General features: G+C 37.2%; 1 protein-coding gene across 1 annotated transcript; it reads right to left on the reverse strand.

Moving 5' to 3' along the window:
* Nucleotides 1-779: 779 nt before the first annotated feature.
* LOC150106006 (TNF receptor-associated factor 5-like) lies at nucleotides 780-23,084 on the reverse strand. Its single transcript, XM_090393741.1, has 7 exons — nucleotides 23,033-23,084; nucleotides 19,948-19,998; nucleotides 14,104-14,145; nucleotides 12,460-12,522; nucleotides 10,979-11,041; nucleotides 3,261-3,539; nucleotides 780-1,323 (listed from the first exon to the last, which is right to left on the reverse strand). The coding sequence occupies exons 4-7, from the start codon at nucleotides 12,496-12,498 to the stop codon at nucleotides 1,096-1,098; spliced, it is 609 nt and encodes a 202-aa protein (XP_090249867.1). The 5' UTR covers nucleotides 12,499-12,522; nucleotides 14,104-14,145; nucleotides 19,948-19,998; nucleotides 23,033-23,084; the 3' UTR covers nucleotides 780-1,095.
* Nucleotides 23,085-23,695: the final 611 nt, after the last annotated feature.

The raw sequence follows: 23,695 nt of genomic DNA on the forward strand, positions 1-23,695 counted from the left end.
TCACTTAGTTTTGTTACGTTATACAGTTTCCACAGTGTCTAATTATTTATTTTTTGTTATGTAACTTCCGAGAGGTTATACGCCTACAGTATACTAGTACTGTGGGTGGTCTAATGATTTTTTTAATTTTCACACCAATGGAATTTAATCAAAAACAATAACCAATAGCAACTTCTTACTGCCTCTCCACAGGAATATCCGCCCGAAGTGTGTTGCCTTTTATGTCGACGAATAGCTAAAATTGATTTCTGTGTTGTTTTCTGCATTTGTTGTGTAGTACTATTAGTTCAGAAAACTTCATTTTCCCTTGGAAAATGAAGTTTTCCAAAGCAAAAAAATGAAAAAAAAATGATATCATGAAGTAATCATGAGGAATTCATAGTGTTTTATCATTTAAGATAAATATTGTGTCTATGATTATAATTATATATCATTTATTTCATAAATAGTTACAAAGAGTTAACATTATCATACAAAACTGCAAGATATGGATACATTATAGTTGTAAGAATTACATTATTATTGTAAGCTCGCATAAATAATAAATTACTGAATTTTTGTACTTCCTTTGATTGGAATTCGTGGAGGTCTCTTGCACTTTGTGTTACTTAGACATTGAATGATACAGAATTTTTGACGATAGGATTACAATAATCATTAAAATTAAAACTCCAAAAGAACATGACAGTAGCTACCGTTCCTAACCTGCAAAACCGGCAGAACCAGAATAACACACACACACACACACACACACACAGTTGTACTATTTTACATATAGTATACGTTTAGGATATGGAGTCTGGGTGCTTCAACTAGCCCCGAAACATGTGTATATTGGATATGGTTTGCATTTTATGGTTGAAAAAACCGTACCTGGACACGAATGTAGAACACCAAATCAAAAAACAGTTGCAGGTATCTTGGAGCATCATCTAAGGCCGACTTGGTTTTTGTTACTGCTGTTGTGATCAACAGTGTGCATAAAATTCGATCTCATGTGTGCAATTATAATTAAAAAAAACGATAGTGGCAATGATTGTTGATATTTTTCTCTAGAAATGCTGAATAATATTTTATATGCAGACAAGATTGTGATTATGTCAAAAAAACAACCAATTTTAGATAAAGAGTTTCGTCTACGAGGTAAGGACTACTTCTTGATTCTAACTCTCCAAAAGGAATGAAGTTGCGAATTCCCCAATTGGCATTTTCTGCTTCGATGGGCTTTTGGAAAAAAGGTGTGTGGAGACCAATTTTAAGAGGGTCAATTATAGCTTCTCTGTCACTGGTGTGGTTTATCTGGTCCAGAAGAATCACTTTTACCTGAAATGAATATATTCTGTATAATACAAGGAAACAGAACAATGGATTGACATACGTCCGACGTTATACTAAAACTGGTTTGTTATACTGTATATATATATTTTTAGAATGTAACTGATAACATTAGTGTGTACAAAAGGCCTTAATATAAGAGAAAAACGTAAATCCATTGTTTCATTGTAAGGCGCAAAAAATATTTGTTAGATACAACAAATAATATAATACAAGATTGTTCCAAAATGATCGTGACTGGCTATTGGTTGAATGCTCGGAAACCTGAAACAAGATTGTGCCAGCACGGTTTCGTTCAACGCGTCACCTTATTGGTTCACCGGTGCACACAGTCTCTGCGTCGAAATGTGTATTTCTAGTGCGTGGTATTGCCATTGATGAGATTTTTTATTCTTTTTTTTGTATTATTATTATTATTATTATTCTGTGGAATAATTTGTGCAACAAATATTGAAACCATGTCTCAAAAAAAGAAATATGCTCGTGGCTATTCACCAAAATAGCTGAAGATGGGTTTCCTCGAATCTATTACAAACAAACAGCTTCTAATGTGTTTACTGCGCCACAAAACATTTTCTAACGAAGCAATAAAACCATGTCGACTGCAAGATCTTGCTACAAAGCATCCAAAAGATACAAATAAGCCCATTGAATATTTTCAATAACTGTATGAAAGATTTCAAAATCGTTCTACAATAGCTGCATCATTCAGGAAACAAAATGCAAAAACGAAGATGGATTAACTGCAACTTCGTGATATTTTGAACTTTAATGTTTGACTGAATGATGAATCCTTTTTATTGCAAATGCTGATGAGGCTGATATACCAATTAGAACGCAAATATGACGAAGAGAGCAAATCGAATTTCAATAGTGGTGGATACCAAAAACTCTTTCCAAATATGTAGAAAAGATATTTAATTTACTGCTGCCTTTCGTTATCTCATATCTAGTGGAACCAGGCTTTAGGGCTGACATTTATGTCGTACCCAAACATAGAAACTGGCTGAAAATCACAGAAAGAGGAGACTTTCGCTTGGTCCTTACGAAAATAGAACCAGAAATCCAACATTTAGTTTCTAAGCTTCAAGCTCAACGATCGCATTCAAGTAAAGGTGATTTAATTTTTTTTTGTTTTATGTAAATATGTAACTTTTTTAAAACTGGTTGGAACCAGTGTGTTTGAATGATCAACCACTTCCTCTCTCTACATGGCCCATGTGTACTTTTAAAATAAGAAAGCAATCCAGATCGTTATAGATCACAATTCTTCCAATTTGCTCATTTCTTTGAGCAGCAACATGCCCTGTAATTATAAAACTAAACAATTACGTATTGATAAATTGTGAGGACCCAAAATGAAGATAAGTATTTTATAAGAACATAACAAAATGTTCGCGAAACACAAAGCTTTTTCTTTTCTTAACGAATTTTTAGTGACGCTATGTAAATATCTTCATGTAAGACAAAATTTCCTTCATATTTCCTAGTTCTCTTGAACTGTGGGCAATACCATTTTCATGATTGTGCTACAAACGTGTATGACGTCAATCAGTGGTCCTGTCTAGGGACATTACGACTTCACTCTGTTAGAGTACAACCTGTGTATTTTAACTGGCCGTTTCTATTATTACGGGGTGAAAAACCCAAGTGTCCAGGAGTATCCCAATCTTCTCTTCCAAGATGAGATTCAAACCCAGTATCCTTCAGTCTATCAAGAGCACATATCGAAAGCTACGGCATCCATATAACTGTGTCACGGAAGTGCTGTAGTACAAGATAGAACTTTTAGTTTTAAAAATATCTACATTTTAATCTTTTCTTAGCCTGCTTAATTTAAATTTTTAAAGGGCTAATAAATATATTTTTTTATCTTTAAAAATTTGATCTTCTCTAAACTCTTCTAAATTAAAAACGTGTCTTACCATGTATCTGAAAGGCCACTGTAAGGCTGCATCGAAATCTCCCTGCTTTATTACAAAGAAAACTGCTAAGTAACTGCCGGCATATTCGAGATATCCATTCAGGCAGATTTTTAGACCCACTTTGTATCCGCACGGTCCAGTCTCTGACACATAGAAAGGAATAGAATCCCTACAAATGCACTTCTTTTTACTACGATCCGTTCTTTTCTTTTCCCAATATGAGTTAACTTTCCAAATAAATACTCTAGAACAGGTGCTCACCCATCTCAAATTTAGTTCCTGTGAAGAAACAAATAAAAAACCATACATATGCACACTACTTACTCTGTTCTATTATATTATGAACATGAACATGTGTCCAATTGGCAATGGACACGTATGCGATGCACATGCAATTCTCTCTCTCTAGATCAGGTGACCAGCACGCAGCTTTCTGAATCAGATGCACATGCAGCGCATGTGCATCTGATTGCTGATACTGTTCCCAGCAGTCATATTTCTTCTGACCGTGGAAATGAACTAAATGTGGATGAATTAGAACACATTCTTCAATCGGTAGAACACAGTCGTACTACAAGCACGCGAACAATTTCTGCACGTATCGGTGTTCCACTTACAAGAGTATGGCGAACATTACGTGAGCGAGGTTTGTATCCATTTCACATACAGTGGGTGCAGCGCCTTCTCCCAGGAGATGAAGGCAGTCGATTGTAATTTTGTTGGTGGGTAAATGCTAATCTCTGATTATTTGATTTAATACTATTCATCGATGAAGCTACTTTCACCCGTTTTGGGTATCAACAACACCCATAACTAGCATCAGTGGTACGACGAAAATCCACATAACTATGCAGAAAGATTTTCAACATCGCTTCTTTGTAAACGAGTGGTGCGATATGATCGACAATCACTTATCTGGGCAGTTGTGTTACCAAATCGTCTTGCAGGGCCCATTTATCTAGAAATTTTGCACCAAGATCTTCCACTACTACTGGAGGATGTTCCCTTTGGCTACAAGGATTGGTATGTCTTTCAGCACAATGGAGCTCCTACATATTATAGCGGTCAGGTGACACAGTAACGAAATGGAGCATTCCCTGAAGGATGGATCGGCCATGGTGGTCCCGTTTATTGACCACCAAGGTCTCAAGACCTCACTCCATTAGATTTCAGTTTGTGGGAATGGATGAAAAGCGAAATATTCAAAGAAAAGGTAAATACAAGAGACGAATTATTCGCTTGCATTATGGATAATCCTCATAAAAGAACGTCAAGATGTCTTCAGAAGAACAACACGTGCTCTTTCCACAAGGGTTGCAAAGTGCATTCAGATTGGCGATGGAATTTTCGAACATTTATTATGAACTGAAAATTACACTGCTAGTCAGTTATCTCTGTTTCGTATAATTCAAACAGTCAATAAGTACAACCAATAGAACATTTACCGTTCTTTAATATATCTCATAATAGCTTTTTACGTGCCAGTTTCGAACAGCTGTATTTCCACATCCATTGGCAATTGGAAACATGTTTATATGAACTTTTTACTCAGAATAATCGATACTACCACCTACTAAAATAATTACTATCTCTCCTGAAACACCCTCTATATATTATTTTTCTAATTATATATATACATACATTCAAGAAATGTAAAGATGCCATTGATTTTTGAGTTTAATTAAAAGTAATTAGTAAATGTATAATCTTTATTGAAATCCAATAAAAATGCAATAGGGTTATAAATATTAATGGTTCCAATTTAACCTCTCGAATTTTGTTACATGGAAATGCTTCTCTTCTCTATAAATTACAAATTGTCACCACCCGGAACAGGAAAGCTCTAAAATATTACTCGATCCTCATTCAGTGGATGTGCTGACATATCTAGAACAGTTTAAATCTCACTGTGATTCAAAACTTTCTGAGTTCACTGTGTCAATAAAATTATCACGTAGTCAAAATATAAATATTTTTGTTTTTAATGAACGAGAAATTGCATTTTCTATTGCAATCAATAGTTTTGAGAGAAATAGATTAAATGTGAAGATTGAATTGTACATAGCAAATTCAAAATTATTTTCCCAATTAAGTCGCCTAGCAGAACGTTACTGTCTATAAGGGTGAAGCATAATGCTTTTAATCCCTGCTATCGATAAGGTTACTGTGTAGGGAAACATTTGTGAGCTGCGTGCTCAGCCCGAGTTGGGAAAGTTATAGGTCTTGAAAGGGAACTAGAATGGCCTTAGGTCGTCTATATTTGCATAATTCCGATTCATCATAATTTGCTGCTTGTTGGACTAATTCATTTGGATGTGAGGACGATTTTGAGAAGTACTTTTCTGCGAGAGATTGCAGGAAAGAGTAGATATAAGGGACATTTGTGTCTCGATGAAGTTGAACATTTCTGATGTACCATGGTGCATTTAAGATCATGCGTAAGCATTTATTTTGCAGTCTTTGCAGTTTAAGGATATTTGAGCTTGAAGTATGGCTCCAGGCGGGGGACGCATAAGTGATAATGGGACGAATCATGAACTGGTACAGGAGCAATTTCATTTTATTAAGTCGCCTCGCAAGACGCAGGACATATGGCGCAGAGGGGGGAAGCTTGACGCTTTTCATATTCCCTGTTGTCTGTTTCGGGAGCAGTGATGGGAGAGATTTTTGAGCAATTTTATCTCGCGTTGAATGGGCAGAAGTGGTTATTCGTCGTTGAGTGTTAGGATGGTTTTCGGTCTTTTATGTTTCCAGTGGTCATTACCGTCATAGTTTCCGGCTTGCTGTATTAGTTGATTTGGATGCGTAGATGTCTTCATAAAGAATTTTTCTGCTAGCGAGGGTAGTAGTGGAGAGATGTAGGGGATATTTATGTCCGGAGGATCTGGGCGTTCCTGATGAACCACGGGGCGTCCAGTATCATTCGCAGGCACTTGTTCTGTAGTCTTTGTAGCTTGAGGATGTTTGTCTTGGAGGTATGGCTCCAGGCTCGGGAGGCGTATATAATTGTGGGACGGATCACTGTCTTGTACAGTAGAATTTTGTTTCTTGAGATTAGTTTGCTGTATCTGTTGATCAAGGGGTATAGCTGGGCAATAACTTTTGAAGCTTTGGTGCATATTCTCTTGATGTGACAGTTGAAGCATAATCGTTTATCGAGAAGTATTCCGAGGTATTTGGCTTCAGTTTTCCAGGGAATTTTAGAGTTGAACAGGGTGATGTCTCCTTTGTGGGAAACCCCAGAAAAGCACAACGATACTCTTCTTTGAAGAGTATCGTTGTGCTTTTCTGGGGGTTTAATTGTAGTCGCCAGTATGTAAACAATTTTTCAAGATTCAGGATGGTGACTTGTAGTTTTTTGGTTACGAGATATGGTTGGCGGGATCTGGCTATTATATCCACTGTCAGCTGCATAAAGGGCGATGGTGGATATGCGAGGATTTTGAGGCATCTCTGCCATATAGATGTTGAACAGGATCGTGGCTAGCAGTGATTCTTGAGGAACTCCAGCGAGGCTTTTCCGTTGGGTTGAAACTGTTTCATTGATTTTGACTTGCATCCTCCTGTTGAAGAGGTGTGAATTGAACAGGTGTATCATGTTTAGTGGAAGGTTAGCGATGATAAGTTTGTAGATGAGGCCTGGGTGCCAGATCTTACCGAAGGCCTTTGAGATGTCTAGGAAGACGGCTCTAGTGTGCTGATTCCAATTAAATCCTGTGGTGATGTATTCTACCAGTCTATGGATCTGTTGGGTGGTGCTGTGATTTTGACGGAAGCCAAATTGTTCTTGTGGAATGATATTCTCTGCTATTTTCCCTAAGTTGGATAGCAGGCTGATAATAAAAAAGGGACGGTAATTTTCAGGTAGGTCTGTGGGTCTTTGCCTAGTTTGTGAATTGGGATGATGTCAGCTATTTTCCATGACTTGGGGAAGTACTGCCATTTGAGAATGGAGTTTATGATGTTTGCCAGTTGTGCTATCGCTTTGCGTGGTAGTGCCTTGATGACTTAGTTAGTGGTGACGTCAAGACCTGGGGCTTTTTTGATCTTGAGATGGTTGATGATGCCGATTATTTCAGTAGATGAGGTAGGCATTATAGGGATTGGATTGTCATCGGGACGATTTACTGTGAACCTGACTTTACGATGAATCTTGTATACATGGCTGATGTTTAGGTTCTCATATGTAGGACTGCATTGTTTCTCTAGGTTTCTTGCTATGGCTTCGGCTTTGTCAGCATCTCTGTATGCAAGGTGCTGTTCTGCTTGCAGAGGGGGGGATTTGCGCTTGTCCCTGAGGTTATTTAGGAATTTCCATATGGAATGATCTGTTGTGGAGATGGAGGTGAGCTTGTTGTCCCATTGTTGATTCCTGTGGTTCTGGAGAACTTCTCGGACAGATTTGTTTAATCTGTTGAGGGCTGTTTTGTCCTGGGGAGCACAAGAGTTGTGATATCTTTTTCTTTGTCTGCTTTCCCCTTATTAAATCCATTATTTCTTTCGGGAGATGGTTTTGTTTGTGGGTAACAGTGGATACTCTGGCTGATGCTATGGCTTTATTAATTTGATTTTTGAGGTTCTTTATTGCCGTGTCTATTTCTTCCTTGGCTTTTATATGGGGAACCGGACCAATGTGTTCTTATAGCACTTTCCTAAGTTTCTCCCATACAATGGAAGTTTGGGTGGGGAGTTGACTGGTCTTTGTTCTCTAAGTGAAGTAGGATTGGGTTGTGTTCTGATGATAATTCGTTCAGTGCTTGAATACTGTGCTGGTATTTGATGTTGTGTAGGAGAGTGATGTCTAGGATGTCGGCTGTGCCAGTTGGGCTGTTGTGGGTTGGTTCGGTCGATCCTATTACGATAGCGTTGTTTAATCCCGTGTAGCTGAAGAGGATACGGCCATTTTTATTTGTGGTTCTGCTGTTCCAGGAGGGATGTTGGGAGTATAAGTCCGCAGCGACGATGATGGATTCATTTATGCCTAGTACAGCATCCAAGTCAGAAAATAGAAGGGTCTTAGCTGGGGAGTTGTAGGCGGCATAAATTTTAAGTCTTTCAGATGAGTTTGTGTGTATTTCGACACCGGTGAGTTCTAGGTTGGAAGTTGGGGGGTGAGTATTCCATTGTGCCTGATGCAGTTCCTGATAAATATGGCTGTACCACCGCCTCTGTAGTCCAGTCGGTCATTTCTATACAGTGTGTAGCCTCTCAGTTTCGGATTGTCTGCAGATCTTAGATGAATTTCGTTAATTAGGATGATGTCAGGGTTGTATCTGTGAGAGAATTCTTGAAGCTGCAGTGTATTGTTTTTTAGACCATTGGCGTTACAATCGGCGATCTGTAGTGATTCTGGGAGTAATCTGCTTTTGTTCATTAACAAGCATTGATAAGATGGTTTGAGAGTTTTTTTTAGAAATCTTTTTGTGGAGTTTGGTGAAGGGTTTTACTTACTGAAGTCTTGAAGCATGTTTGCCAATGAGGTTGTGTTGACTGTTGTCATGTTTGGAAGAATTCGGTCCTGCTGGATATCTTTGGATGAGCGGGCTACTTCGGCGTATGTCCTGCTTCGACGGTGGCTTCCCAGACTGTTAGTATTTTCCATTTGTGAGAGCTGGCATTTTGTTGTCTTTTGTTGGTTATCAGGCAACTGGGGAGCCGTCGACTGTAGTGCCTATGGGCAGGGTTGAGAGATCTGTTTCCTTTTGTTGTCTGTTTTATTCTTAGGGTAGTGACTGCAGCAGCCTCTGTAGTTTGCCGGGTGGGGGCACCCGCAGTTCGCGCATTTGGGCTAGTGAGGTCCTGAGTCTTGAGCAGGTTGCTGCGGAGTGGTTTTGCTCATATTTGAGGCATTTGTAGTCTGCTCTGCGAAGTTTCTGTGCGTGTCCGTACTTCTGACATCTGTTTCACAGGCCCGAGGAGGCTCTTTTCCTTAGTGGTACAGTTGTGTTTTCAGACCACAGGTCGTTGTTATGTTGTATATGTTCTTGTGTGTGTATTGGCTATCTCTACGAGTACTAGGGGCATTGAATTCTTGTCGGCCAGTAGCACTCTGCTGACTTTGACAGGTGGGAGATAGTGGAGGCGGAGGTCTTCTGTTATTTCATCTGTGCAGATGTTTTCTGTTACTCCCCTGAGCACAACGTTTAGATTTTTCTCTGACTTCAGTGAGTAAGTATGATATTTAATATCTAACTCATGCAAGGTTTTGTGAGGTGTCTGTAGTCGCCTACGGTGCCAGGCTGGATTTTAATTCCGTCGTCTCCATGTTTTGCCCATGAATAGGCAATTTGATGGTTTTGCATAATAGGCCTGAGGGCCATCCATCGTTCTTTTTCCCGTAGTACAATTGGAGGAACTTTTTCATTGTTGGGTGTGGGGAGGTCAGTGTTGGGGCACCTTCTTCCATCCCCTCGTTTACCTGCGTCTCCGCTGTTTTTGGCTTTTTTCGAGCGTGAGTTTCAGTATCGTCTTTTGGTGTGTGAGCAGAGATTATCAGGTTCATCTTCCCTTCTTCCCCTGGTGTTGATTTGTCCCCTTCTGTGGAGTCATCTGAATATATGTTTTAGAAACCCTAGCCACTCTACCTCAAATTTCATCAACAGTTTTTTGAGGAGGTCGAGCGCCAGCATCTTATCCAGAGATTGGACAAATTCGTCGGGACTTACACTGTTCATGTTTAAAAGTATTCAAATATGCTTACCTGAGAAATATTTACAATGGCAAAGAGCCGGGTAAGGGCCGGAAAATTGCATCAAAAGTCAAAGTCTTACCTTGTATTCCGCTATCAAAGAAGATTCACAAAATCTAAAACTGACTAATCACCACTGAAATCAAAAACATTCTTCATTTCGCAACAACAACCATCATGCCGGTATTCATCTTCCGCCATTTTGAATCCTTATTCATTATAAGGACTGGCTTAAAGGAAGCGAAGCAAGAATGCTTTTCATCTTCCCCGTTATCTGTAGAGGACAGTGTAGGGATAAGGTGTTATTGAGCTATTAAAGCTCTGATCATGGCAGGACGGTAACAGAAATAGCCGAGCCTCAGTTAGAACTTCAATGGCTACAGCATTGCCATCCATTACCTTCCAAGGGTATTAATCACCGCATTGATTGGTGTGCAAAAAGAATTATTAAGAGGCTATTCGTATTAAAAAAAAATATTTTATATCTAATTTCTAAAAACAAAATTTTTATTTTACGTAAAAATAGATAAAGAAATTAAAGTAATAAAATAAAATTAAAATAACAATTAAAAAATACAGTAATTCAGAATATACAAATATAAAGTAAAGCGTCGATGAGGTTTCATTTTTTTTTCTGATAGGTGGCGACACTACACTGACTTTTAACAAAACAAATCTACTGTGGCAATTATCTGCGAACAACTCCTACAAAAGTGAAAAAAGTTTGTCATAGCAAAAACCAATAAATTGGTAGTGCGAAAGCGCGCGCATGGATGGACCAATGAGTTGAAGTATAATCAGGGGAGAATTTTTGGATTAATATCGCTGCTGTGAATACCACCTTTCAAAGAATCATGATTGGGTAAAATGAAGAGTTAATGTTAATGACCTTTACTATTTAATACGAAACAAAAACAATATCATTCGTACTTCCTAATATTAAAAGAAGAATAATTATCTTGGGTGAATACAAATATCCTTCTTGAAATACCGTAATAGCTCATATTTGTAGGGCTAAAATGATACTCACAGTAATCTCTCTGGTTTTTTTCTTCATATCATTGTCTAAGCGCCTGTTAATACCTTGAATTTTCTAAGAGAAAAAAAATAATAATATATTATTTCTTTGATAAAATTTTACAGATTATAAAATGAAGAATTAACTATTTTACTTTTAGATTTATAATTAGGCAACTTTTCATTACTCTCACTAGTAAGACTATCAGAAGAGTTCACAGAAATATTTCTTCACAGAATGTCTTTTTAAGTCTCTTACTTAGATTTATTTTTAAGGGCTTGTAAACTGCAGTTCTTACATAAAATCTTTAACGAATACAATCTCGCCATGTGCCGTAAGATTATAGATCTCATTTGTGTGTGTGTGTGTGTGTGTGTTAAAATCGTGATAGAGATATTCATAATTTTAAATTGTACCATCTGGTCGTAAGTTCACATTCTTAACTGTGAAGTGAGTTGAGTTTATATAAAATGATTAATATTTTTTTTATTTTTATAGAGACAGATGAAATTATATAATAGTCGAATCTATACATTAAGGATGAACATCAATTCTCCTTCGTTATCTGCCTTTAGTTGAAAAGCTCTGATAAAGATCCTTCGATTTCTAGATGGGGTTCGAAACTAGGATTCCTCAAACAAACGGCATCATCGAACCCAACTGAGCGACGGACGCTCTTTTATTTTGAAGTATTTTATTTAATCTTTTTAAATGGACTTTTTTCTAAAAAAATTAATAAATTTAAAGTAAGCGCCCTGTTTTTGCCCGCTTCTATATGTACACGTTATTCAGCAAATGTTGATTTTAAAGAAGTGCAAACAAAGACAATTCCGATACCGAATATCACATTCTCAAAATCTCTCAGGTTAATTGGAAACCTTCAAGTTTTTTATGTACTTGGCTATAAAATATGGATGGATCCATAATATTCACTATCAAATGTTCTTATTGATTCTAAATTAAAGTGGCTGGGATTTATATTTCGCAGTTCACTATTATAGAAATGAAAAATAAAACAAGGCATAATAACATATACAGAACGCATAGTAATGAATTTATATGAAAATAAAAAAGATAAATTCTCTAATTTAAAATGTATAACTTTTAGAGAAGAAATACTAATGAAAATTATAAATCATCTGAAAAATGAAACCATTTTATATGAATTATATTTAAGTACTCTTCCGTCCTCAGAAAGATTGTGAAATACTATGTGAACGATTATGTTATTTTGACTGCCCAATTGTAACAAGGTTCTGATGCTCATGCGTTATATCCATCATATTGGTGGCATGTTGTTAGTTTTGCAATCAGTTTTGTGTACCTTTTTTAGAACATCCTTCAACTGGACAAACAATTATTCATCTGCAAGACTAACATTAATTGCTAACGAAATTTAATCTATTTGAGAATCAAGATTTAAATGGTGATTCTCGGATCGTATATTATTTTACATGTACACTAACTTAATTTGTACTTTTAAATTTACTCACTGTTATTTCCTTTGCTTTCTTTTTCTGTTCCTCGTCCATTTGTTTCCAATTCTTTTCCAAAGTCTAAAAAAAAAAAAGAATAGACAGAATCAGTAAGATCTGTCGCCAATAAATCCGAAATGTGATCTAGTGTTAAAGATTTTCCACCCTCGTACAAATTGTCTTCAATAAACTAAGAATACTGCCAGATATTGAATGTTTTAATATATTAATTTTATGAATTTCCAGAGATGATTGTGCGTTTGATTAATTTTTGCACTTTCTGAATGCTAGTAGATCGAGACTGAAATGCAGTTGAAAGTAATGAAAATTCGTTAAGAATGTCTAAGATTAAAGCAAGGTCTTGCAAAAAAAAATTAATGTCAGCTTAACCTCTTTGCGAGACCAGTGTCGCTAGCCATTGTGGAATGAAGTCGTACCCCTCTACAGTTTACCGCCATTGCCGGTAAGAGCAGAGTCGCACAAGCCATCTCCAGCACACCTCTGGTTATATATAGGTGGTGCATGAATTTCACATCACCTATTGTGCGATCAGTATTCGCTATATGGCTGGAACTAACGTTTAACCAACTCAAGATAAGCAATGCTTTTTTTCGGCTAGAGGGGTGAAGCAAGAATGCTTTTCATATTCCTCGTTACCTGTAGAAGATAATGTATGGATAGGGTGTTATTGAGCTATAAGCTCTGGTCATGGCGAGGTAAAGGCAATAACCGAGTCTCAGTTAAAAGTTCATTGGTTACAGCATTGCCATCCTTTACCCTCTGGAATCCTTAATCGTTCGTAAACAAAGCTTTTTTTTTTTTTTTTGGCTAGATGGGTGAAGCAAAAATGTTTTTCATATTCCCCGTTATCTGTAAAGAAAATGTATGGATAGGGTAATATACTGTAGATATATATATAGCGCTATAAGCTGTGATCATGGCAGGAGGCTAATAGCAATAGCCGAACCTCAGTTTAAACTTCATTGCCATCTATTACCCTCCCTGGGTATCGATTTCAGTCTCCTCGTACGACATGCATTGACTACAGTGGGGCTATTCTTATCCTGGCCATCACACGGGGCCGTAAACAATTCTTATGTACGAGATTGACTTTTATAAAGTATAATTTCAAATAATAAAAAGGTGCGTTAGTATTTTGTTAAATATTTAAATATTTTAAATATTATAATTTATTGAAAATTAATATAAAATTTTATTTTTAATGATGCTCTTACTGGTTCGTCTGGCTTACACAATCATTCTCACTTGGAAATACTCAGGAAGCGCGGCTTATTTTAATATCACACACACACACACACACACACACACACACACACACACACACACACACACACACACACACACACACACACACACACACACACACACACACACACACGCACACACACTGGAAAGCAGATACTCTCTGCCGGAGGTAATTCACAGCACATTTAAAGTTTGTGCCTACGTGTCCATGAGTCACAGGTTGATTTCAATTTTTTTTTTTTTTTTACATTTCGGTTAAATTTTAGCCAATCCTTTTAGATAAATATCCAATGAAACGTCCACTTGGGACCTCTACACAAGTTGTAGATTGTAAATAAGATGATTGCCTATATAGATTAATAAAGTTTTAGTTAGGACAATGTTAAAGAATCTTACCTCAAAATCTCTTAAAAATGACGAATTCTCTTTTTTGAGTTCCTAAAAATGAAATAATATTACTTTATTTCTGGAAACAAATTTCTATTTCGTGTAAGTCGAAAGTATATATGCCAATATATATATATGCCAGTATATAAAGAAAAAGGGATGCACTCTTCGAAAATGGCATGAAGTCAAATTGTGCAAGCAGATCATCAAGTCTATCCTTACAGTCCTTATAAGGACTGGCTTAAAGGGGCGAAGCAAGAATGCTTTTCATCTTCCCCGTTATCTGTAGAAGACAGTGTAGGGATAAGGTGTTATTGAGCTATTAAAGCTCTGATCATGGCAGGAGGGTAACAGCAATAGCCGAGCCTCAGTTAGAACTTCATTGGCTACAGCATTGCCATCCATTACCCTCCAAGGATATTGGATTGAATGAATCAATCACTGCATCTCATGCCTCCCCCATCCAAGTTTATTCGTCAAGTTACGTTCTTTAATATATTTATTAACAGTTTCTTTTTTGGGTGTAAATTTAAGCCAGATAACTTGTCGATGTACATGTGAAATGATACATTTTAGATAAGTAAATGAACATAGTGTCATAAATGTTACGTTATTGCTGTTACTTTAATTGATAAAATTTAAAAAAAAAATGAAAATTAAAATCATATTATATCATGATAAAATAAACGAACTAGATCAATTCTCACATTTGATGTACGCGAAGATATAAACGAACTAGATGATTTCTCAAACTTAATATATGCGATATGGAAAGATATCGATTTTCACGTGTTCTTTTTTTTTTTTGTTAGATGGATGAAGCAAGAATTCTTTTCATATATAGAGCTATAAGCTCTGATCATGGTAGGAGAGTAACAGCAACAGTCGAGCCTCAGTTTAAACTTCATTGGCATAAAAACAACATAAACTTCATTCCAGGGAGGTTTAAACCTCAGTTTAAACCTCCCTGGGTACCCATTTTATTCGCCTCGTACAACATGCATGGGCTACAGTGGGGCTATTCTTATCCCGGCAATCACACAGGGGTTTAACGTTCTTATAAGTCCTTATAAGGACTGGCTTAAAGGGGTGAAGCAAGAATGATTTTCATATTCCCCGTTGTCTGTAGAGGACAGTGTAAGGATAAGGTGTTATTGAGCTATAAAGCTGTAATCATGGCAGGAGGGTAACAGCAATAGCCGAGCCTCAGATAGGACTTCATTGGCTACGGTAGTGCCATCCATCACCCTTCCTGGGTACCCATTTTAGTCGCCTCGTACGACATGCATGAGATACATCGGGGCTATTCCTATTCCGGCCACCACACGGGAGAGTTTCACGTTCTCTTAATAATGCAGTTTATTTAAAATATATTCATATATTTATCTGTGTGGCTTATTAATCAATTTTATTTTATCATAATAAAAACGATATGTTATCCAAAAATTTCAAATGTTTAACTTTAAATTTATTTTATAATTATATTTACGATATATTATCATACTATTTCATATATTGTTGAGACTGATGCTTCCTTTGCGTAGCAGATTTCATATTTACTAAAATACCTTTAGTATTCAACAGTATTTCGTCCTGGTTAATTTACGGACCAACTGCCATGGTTGCAGGCCACTATTTATAGCTATCAACTGCGTGTAACATCTCTGGGCTGTCTATCTATCAGTTTTTGTGGCATAAAAGTGAGCTTTTCTTGCATAAGTTGTAGATCCAACCACTATTTTATTAGGCATCATCCGATTCATGGAAAAGTTCGTAAAATATGTCTTCTTATCTACATATCCTAAACCATCACTTTGGTGGAGATATGTAGAAGACATTCACAATATGGAAACACAGTGTGGCTGAGTTACACGATTTTCTGGCATCTGTTAGCTCCTTCCATAAAATCAAATTCACTTTAAAACTTGAAAATTAAGGAAAATTACCTTTTCTAGATGTTTTAATTAGGAAAAAAAGCAGACGGAGGCATTTCTCCTCGTTACACCAGATTTCACAAAAAATTAGGTGTTGTACATACGCTGAGAAGGAGGGTCATCTCTATTATAAGAGATGAAAGAACATTAACAGAAGAATTACATTCTATTCTCCAACTATTCATCAGCAGTGGATATCCTAAAAAAATAGCACAAAGAATACTACCCTGTAATCCCTCTCCACAACAGATCCATGACATTCATTACAGAGCTTCAATTTCCATCGCATTTATTGGCGAACTTTCGCTAAATTGCAAATATCCTGGAATCTGATGATAACAGAGTGGCCTTCAAACCCATTATGACGAAATCTGTTACGTTCGCCCAAGGACCACAACCCTTTCAACAAACAACCTGGAGTTTACAACATTCCATGTTCTTGTGGGTTTTATTACATAGGACAAACTTCTAAAATTTTTGAAATAAGACAAAAGGAGCATATTGGAGACGTTAATAATAACAGAGAATACCGCTCAAGGTTGGCATTCCATTTTTCCCACATTCCCAACAACACTGAATGGAATGGGATAAGCGCTCCATGCCGTACACAGAAGATAACTTCGGCAACATCAAAGAGACTACAATGGTAATTAACTCACCTTTAAAGAGAAACCAAGGGATGATCTTGTGTGACATTTGAAAGTAACCTATTAGATCATTAAACATGTCAGACTTTACTTTTTCTGCAAACTATCGGTTTCACCTGCTGAACAGTGACTGACCATGTGCCAGCATCCACATGCTTCTGTTGTACTTGTATTCTTGTGTAACAGTTCCTACACATTCGGGGTTTTTAGTGATGTATTGATTAAATATGCAACTCTTATTGTATATTTATTTTTGTGTTTATCCTAACCCAGATGAAGCCACTAGCTTAAGTGGAGAAACCAGTAGGTTTATTAAATCATTACGTTTCATTAACCCAATGTTAGTTATTTTTTATTATGTTAGTTTTTTGGTCCAAAAGAACACCAACATATTTATCATGAACAGATTTGTTCGGGAAGCCATACGAAAGGTGCGTGAACTAGAACAAATAAAATGCAAGAAAGCCAAACTTCTGAATCACATTATGTTTCTAAAAAATTGTAGGAACAATAATATAATTCTGAAGTTTGTACTTTTCAAAGAACGTTTCCAATCCAGAATCTCCAAACAGGTCTAAAAAAGCATCATTAATTGTTCCGCAAGGTATGCACTGAACCTTATCCTTATAAGGGCTGGCTTAAAGGGGCGAAGGAAGAATGCTTTTCATCTTCCCCGTTATCTGTAGAGGACAGTGTATGGATAAGGTGTTATTGAGCTATTAAATCTCTGATCATGGCAAGGGTAACAGCAATAGCCGAGCCTCAGTTAGAACTTCGTTTGCTACAGCATTGCCATTCATTACCCTTCAAGGGTATCAATCACCGCATCTCACGGTCGATTGCTTCCTCTCCCACCCCTTCCATGCACTGAACCAAGTTGGTTCATTGCTTCTTGATTTTTAGTCATATATTTATCGGTATGGTCTACTAATAAATTTTTTCTTATAATCATAAAAACGCTATATTATCCAAATATTTCACATTTTTAAGCTTTAAATAAAGAATAATACTTTATTTTATACTTATATTTATGATATATTATAATACTGTTTCATATATTGTTGAGATTGATTATTCAGTTGCGTAGCAGATTTCATATTTACTAAAATATCTTCAGTGTTCAAGAGCATTTCGTACTGGTAAGAATTTACCGACCAATTACCAAGGTTTTAGTTTTTGTGGCATAAACAATCTAATTACCTAACCAGCTACTTACTTCTCATACTAAAGTAAGTAGCTGGTTAATCCTTCTCCATAAATGTAACTATAAGTGATCTTTCATCCTAGGGGTATAGGCATCAGTCTTGCACCTCCCTTAATTTAATTGAGCTTTTCTTGCGTGAGTTAGAGATCCATCAGCTAATTTTTTATGCATTATCAGATGTCGAATGGTCACTGCGTTCCTCGGTGACGTACCGTACCGATCATTGCCAGGTGGTCCTGTTTTATGCATGTTCTTCATACCACACGTTTCAGTTGTCCCCACAACCAAAAGTCACAGAGACTGCCATCAGGCGAACGAGGTAGTCACGCTGAGAGAAATGCATGATTGATCACTTTGTGTTCTGTGAAGTGTTTTCGTAACAGTCGCTGCACCGGCAATCCAATGTGAGTTGGTACTCCATCCTGCAAGAATATCGTAGAGTCAAGGCATCTTTGCTGCTGCAGTTGCAGAACAACAAAGTTGCGCAGCATCTCTCGATACTTAACAGCAGAGACGGTACAAGTCACTGGTCGTGTGCAGCGAAGTTCTTCCAAAAATTACGGACTGATAAAAATGATGCAGTGAAGCCACACCACCCTATGACTTTCGGTGAGTGTATAGGGGTATGATAGAATACATGAGGGTTATCCGCAGTCCAAATAGGGCAATTATGTGAATTAACACTACTGTTCAGATAAAAAGTGCCTCATCGCTCCACAAGAGTTTTCACGGCCATGCATCATCTACCTCATTTCGAGATAAGTTCTAGGCAAACGGCAGTTCAGTTTCCGCATCATCATGAAGCAAAGCTTGAGCATGGGAGATCTTAAAGAGTAAAACTTAAGCATATAATGCAGTATTTTCCACACAGTTGAATATGGCATGTCCAGTTGCCTTCATATTGCCCGGAAACCGCTGGACACTTGTGCATTATTCATTCCGTGTTCCTCAAAGGCAGGTGATCTTCGTCAACTTGTGAAGGAATGATCCATTTGCGCCCTGACCCCACTGCTATAGATCCGCTATTTTCAAATTAAAAAATCATTTTTCTAAGATTTGTTATGGACATTGGACTTTTTCTCCTATCCTTCAAACGCCATAATATATATATATATATATATATATATATATATATATATATATATATATATATATATATATGTTAAAGATACCAAGCAATTTTAAACCTGGTTTTACTCCATTTCAATAGTAAGCAAACAGACTAAAAGTCAAGTTTGCGCCTGCAATTGATGCAAGTCTAACTGATCCCACAGGTAGTGCAGGACCAGGGCAACTCGTGGCAAAGGTGGAACAAGTTCCGATCACTAATCTTAATATTTACCCTTAATGCCAAAACACATCTCCAATAAGGGGATGTATGATGTTTTGTATTAAAGGCAAGGGGCCACTACCCAGACCGGTTTCGACCTTGGAGTAAATGGAGTAAAACCAGGTTTAAAATTGCTTGGTATCTTTAACATATTTATACCCAAGGTAAAAATACTTTCTGCATTTATATCTCCTCCAGAGATTTTTATTTAATAAGGTTAAAACACCTTATGGTAACTTGTTTTGGCGAAATACTTACAAGCTCTGTATTACTAAATCTTGGTATTTCTAAGCCTAGCTCCCATTGACGAGACCTCAATTAAGGTCGAAACCGGTCTGGGTAGTGGCCCCTTTGCCTTTAATACAAAACATCATACATCCCCTTATTGGAGATGTGTTTTGGCATTAAGGGTAAATATTAAGATTAGTGATCGGAGCTTGTTCCACCTCTGCCACGAGTTGCCCTGGTCCTGCACTACCTGTGGGATCAGTTAGACTTGCATCAATTGCAGGCGCAAACTTGACTTTTAGTCTGTTTGCTTACTTGGGAAATGGAGTAAAACCAGGTTTAAAATTGCTTGGTATCTTTAACATTTAACATATTTATACCCAAGGTAAAAATACTTTCTACATATATATATATATATATATATATACACACACATATATATATGTCTTTTTAATGCAATCAATAATATAATTTAGTATATAAATAAATAAATAAATAAAAGCACTTTACACATATTTCCTGCCTTAATGAGTCTATCTCCAGCTTGCTGCTCTGTACTGTCTGAAAAAAAACGAATTCAAAATGAAAATACCTTTCAGAAAAAGCGTTTCGTCATATAATATTAAGAAATATTACCCAATTATTAAATATTAACAAAACTATTTTAGATATTTATATAATAAATTTGAAACCGATAAAATCTTTCTGTTTTAAAACCATTTTGTTCTGCCTTCTATAATATACAGGGTAGTTCAAAATTCCATGCACAAACTTTGAGGGGAGGTAGAGAACATCAAAATCAACCATATTCACATAGGAAAGCATGACCACGGAAATGCCACCGGAAGGTACTAACAGGGACACAAAGATACAGAAATAACGCAAGGCAGTAAGTAGTGTAAAAAATTTTATTAGGCGTAACTTAACAGTTCAACAGTAGTTGGATACATAATATGGTTTCACATCAGGTGCTCAGAGTTACAACCATTAGCAGTGATGCATGCCTGAATCGACGATGCATTGATTGCCGCACATTTTCGAAAATACTTGGAGTTTCCCGGATATTAGCGGCGATGGCGATTATTGCCACGAGGTCCATGTCAGAGGCAACAAGCGCTTCGTACACTATGGATTTAAGGGTCCCCACAGAAAGAAATCAATGCTCGATAAATCAAGTGAGCGTGGGGGCCATGCGAAGGGTCTACCACGCCCAATCCATCGAGCCCCAAAGGACCTGTCCAAATACTGACGCACCGAAATTCCAAAATGGGATGGATCCTCGTCGGTTTGGAACCACATCTGCCAAAGCACAGTCATTCGACCATTGTTCAGTAAATCTGGCAGAACTTCTTCTAGAAAGGTCCGATACTTCTGGGAGTCCATTTGTGGTGGCAACGGATATGAGTCGACTAAACATTCAGCGAAGATACCTGCCCATACATTAATGGCGAAGCGTTGTTGTGCAGCATGTGATCGCACAGCGTGTAAGTTCTCATGGGCCCACACATGAGCATTGTGATGATTGAAGACCACTTCCCGGATAAATGAAGCTTCATCCGTGAACAAAACACAAGTTGGAAAATCCGGGTCTAGGATAATCTTCGGCCATCAGTAACTGGACCTGTTGCAGATGAAATAGATGTCAGGACTCAGTGCAAAACGCGCAATACACTGGATCGAAATACTCCTATAGCAGAGGCACCAGCATGTGTGCTTCTCTCTGGATTATTGTCCATCGCATGCAACATCTCATCATCCATGGCGGGATTTCGCATCGATCGTGACCGCCTGCGATCCGTGAGTGATCCATATTCACACAAATTCTGATGCAAATGTGCAAACGTTTGGTGTTGCGGTATACACGTCAGTTGGGGTACCTTTCACGATACTTTCGTACAGTGGCTCGTCCATTACCGTCAGCTAACCCGTAAATGAGATGAATGTCTGCCATCTCAGCGTTCGTAAAACGACGCATGTTTTTCGTACGACTTCGAGAGCTTTAATGAGGAAGCTCCAATTGCTCACCTGGAACCCTGGGGAACAGCGCCACCTGTCACTTTCAGGTGACGTTTCCTGTCATGCTTTCCTATGTGAATATTGTTGATTTTTATGTTCGCTACATCCCCTCAATATTTGTACGTGGAATTTTGAACCACCTTGTATAATATACACATATGAGCTACTGACGTAGAAACTTTTATTTAATATACAATGTTGGACATCATTTAACTTAACGTTAACTTAACGCTGTGTGCATCACCTGCTGGATAAAAAAAATCAATATTGTAGGATGGACTTTATCAGCAACAATGTTCAGATATTTCTTGGAGGACACCAAACTTCCATACATATCAGGGTACCCGCTCGGTACCAAAGAGCATACCCCACAACATGACACCATTGACCAGACCCTTGAGTTGTGTTTACAAGGCAAGCTGGGTTCATTGCTTCGTAGTTGCTCCCGCCAAACTCTCTGCTTACCATTAGTACAGTACAGAACAAGGTGTACGTGACTCTTCAGATCACACAACTTTTTCCACTCTTCCCAGTGGAAAAGGTTGTGTGATCCCAGTCTTCCCAGTGTTTCCGATACCACTGTAGACGAACTTTCCGGTTAGTGATGACACTACCAATATTGATCCCCTTCAATTCCATGTACATAGTTCGGTGAGATATATGGGTTGGGAATAGCCTTTATTAAGGCTTCGGTAAATTGCAGCACACAGGAAGTTCTGTTTGTTCGTACAAGCCTTCTCAGATAACTGCGTTCTCGTTCTACAGATTGTCTCAGGACTACAGTTACGCCTTTAGATAAACAAAATGAGTTATTTTTCCACTGATTAGACACCTGGAATATTTGTTCGTTTGTTCATCTCTTTTGGCAGAACAAAATTCTTTCTTCGGTGCCTCCTGTTATAAGTGAAATTCTTTCTACAGTGAAAAACTTACTGTTATAAAAAATGATATTTTTGCAACATATGCTAATGTTGCATTTCTCGCTGTGCACATCATTTTTTTCATGAAGCATTAACATCTTGGAATTTTAAAAAATTATTTTTTCCATCAAAATCTTTACATTTCAGTAAATAGAACCTTCTGACTTTAAATATTTGAAGTGATTTTGTTATCCAAATATTTTCCAGTTATTTCTCATCATAGTACTGCAAAACATATTCCCAGTAAGCCCAAGGCAACAACCGACCCTGTGAACGTTACTAGAATCACCTTAATACTAAATATCAAATATTTAGCATTGATCCATTGTTGCACCTCACTCCTAATAAATATCCGTCTCTGTGATTTATTTAACAACCACTAGGTAATTTCTTAAGCAATGATTCCAGAAAATAGTACTGTATAAAACAGGTAAAATCGTAAAATATACAGTAGTTTGTGGAGAATAAGCGACTAGGTTTGTGGAAGCAAAAGAGTGTCAAAAGAAGAAGGAGATAAAAACGTATAATTATTAATTCTTTGCTTCACTGGAGAAAAGTTTAAATGAAAATAAATCGTGTCACCTTTTTTTTTTTCTTTTAAATTTTTTTATTTCAAATTATATAAAGTTTGATCAATTCAAATTAAGATTGTCACTCACTTTCTGGAGGTCATCTTGTTTCTTGATGAGGAACAGCAACACATCTGGATGTTGATCGAGGGATTTTTCGTGCACTTTCATCTCTTTTAGCGTCCCCTATTCAATTGAATTGATAAGAATGTTTTGTTAAATTGGGTAAAATTTAAAGAAGTATGTACATGGGCTGATCAAAAAACTGTCCTGGACAGAATGTTTTTTAGAACAATATTGTCAGTATCTAGAGAAGAATATCTAGGATATTTGGCAACATATTCTGCCTGAAAATAAGTTAGTAGGTTGAGTACGTTTTGACTGAACTTGTGCTTCTGCATAAAATGTCATACGACGAGCAGATTAGCGTATGAAATTTTTCAACAAGTATTTTGAGAATAATATTGAATCAATCAAGTATATTTAAGAAAGATAAGTCCGGTCGAATATCAAGGAAATTCAGATTGCTTCTTTTTTTGTTTGTTTGTTTTGGGTGTAGTTGATCATAAATAACTAGTCCAAGGCAAAATGTCGGTATCTTCATAATACTTCTACACGGGCTCTCAAGAGATATGCCTTCTGCCCCTGATTCATGTACCATACCTATAGTTTATGTCACTTGGTTTCTGTACATGCCTGGGTGTCCAGAAATCCTCGGTCAAGTGTAGCTTTCTCCATTCGATGTACACATCA

This window comes from Typopeltis vanoorti, chromosome 6 (genome assembly GCF_054136105.1).
Source record: "Typopeltis vanoorti isolate ZY-2024b chromosome 6, IOZ_Tvanoo_1.0, whole genome shotgun sequence".
NCBI classification, from domain to species: domain Eukaryota; kingdom Metazoa; phylum Arthropoda; class Arachnida; order Uropygi; family Thelyphonidae; genus Typopeltis; species Typopeltis vanoorti.

Coding starts and splice junctions, on each gene's coding strand:
- LOC150106006 (XM_090393741.1), bottom strand. CDS start 12,498: ATGGACGAGGAACAGAAAAAGAAAGCAAAGGAAATAACA. Junction 11,042..12,459: donor AGAAAGCAAAGGAAATAACA/GTGAGTAAATTT, acceptor TTTTTCTCTTAG/AAAATTCAAGGTATTAACAG. Junction 1,324..3,260: donor AGTGGCCTTTCAGATACATG/GTAAGACACGTT, acceptor TATTCATTTCAG/GTAAAAGTGATTCTTCTGGA.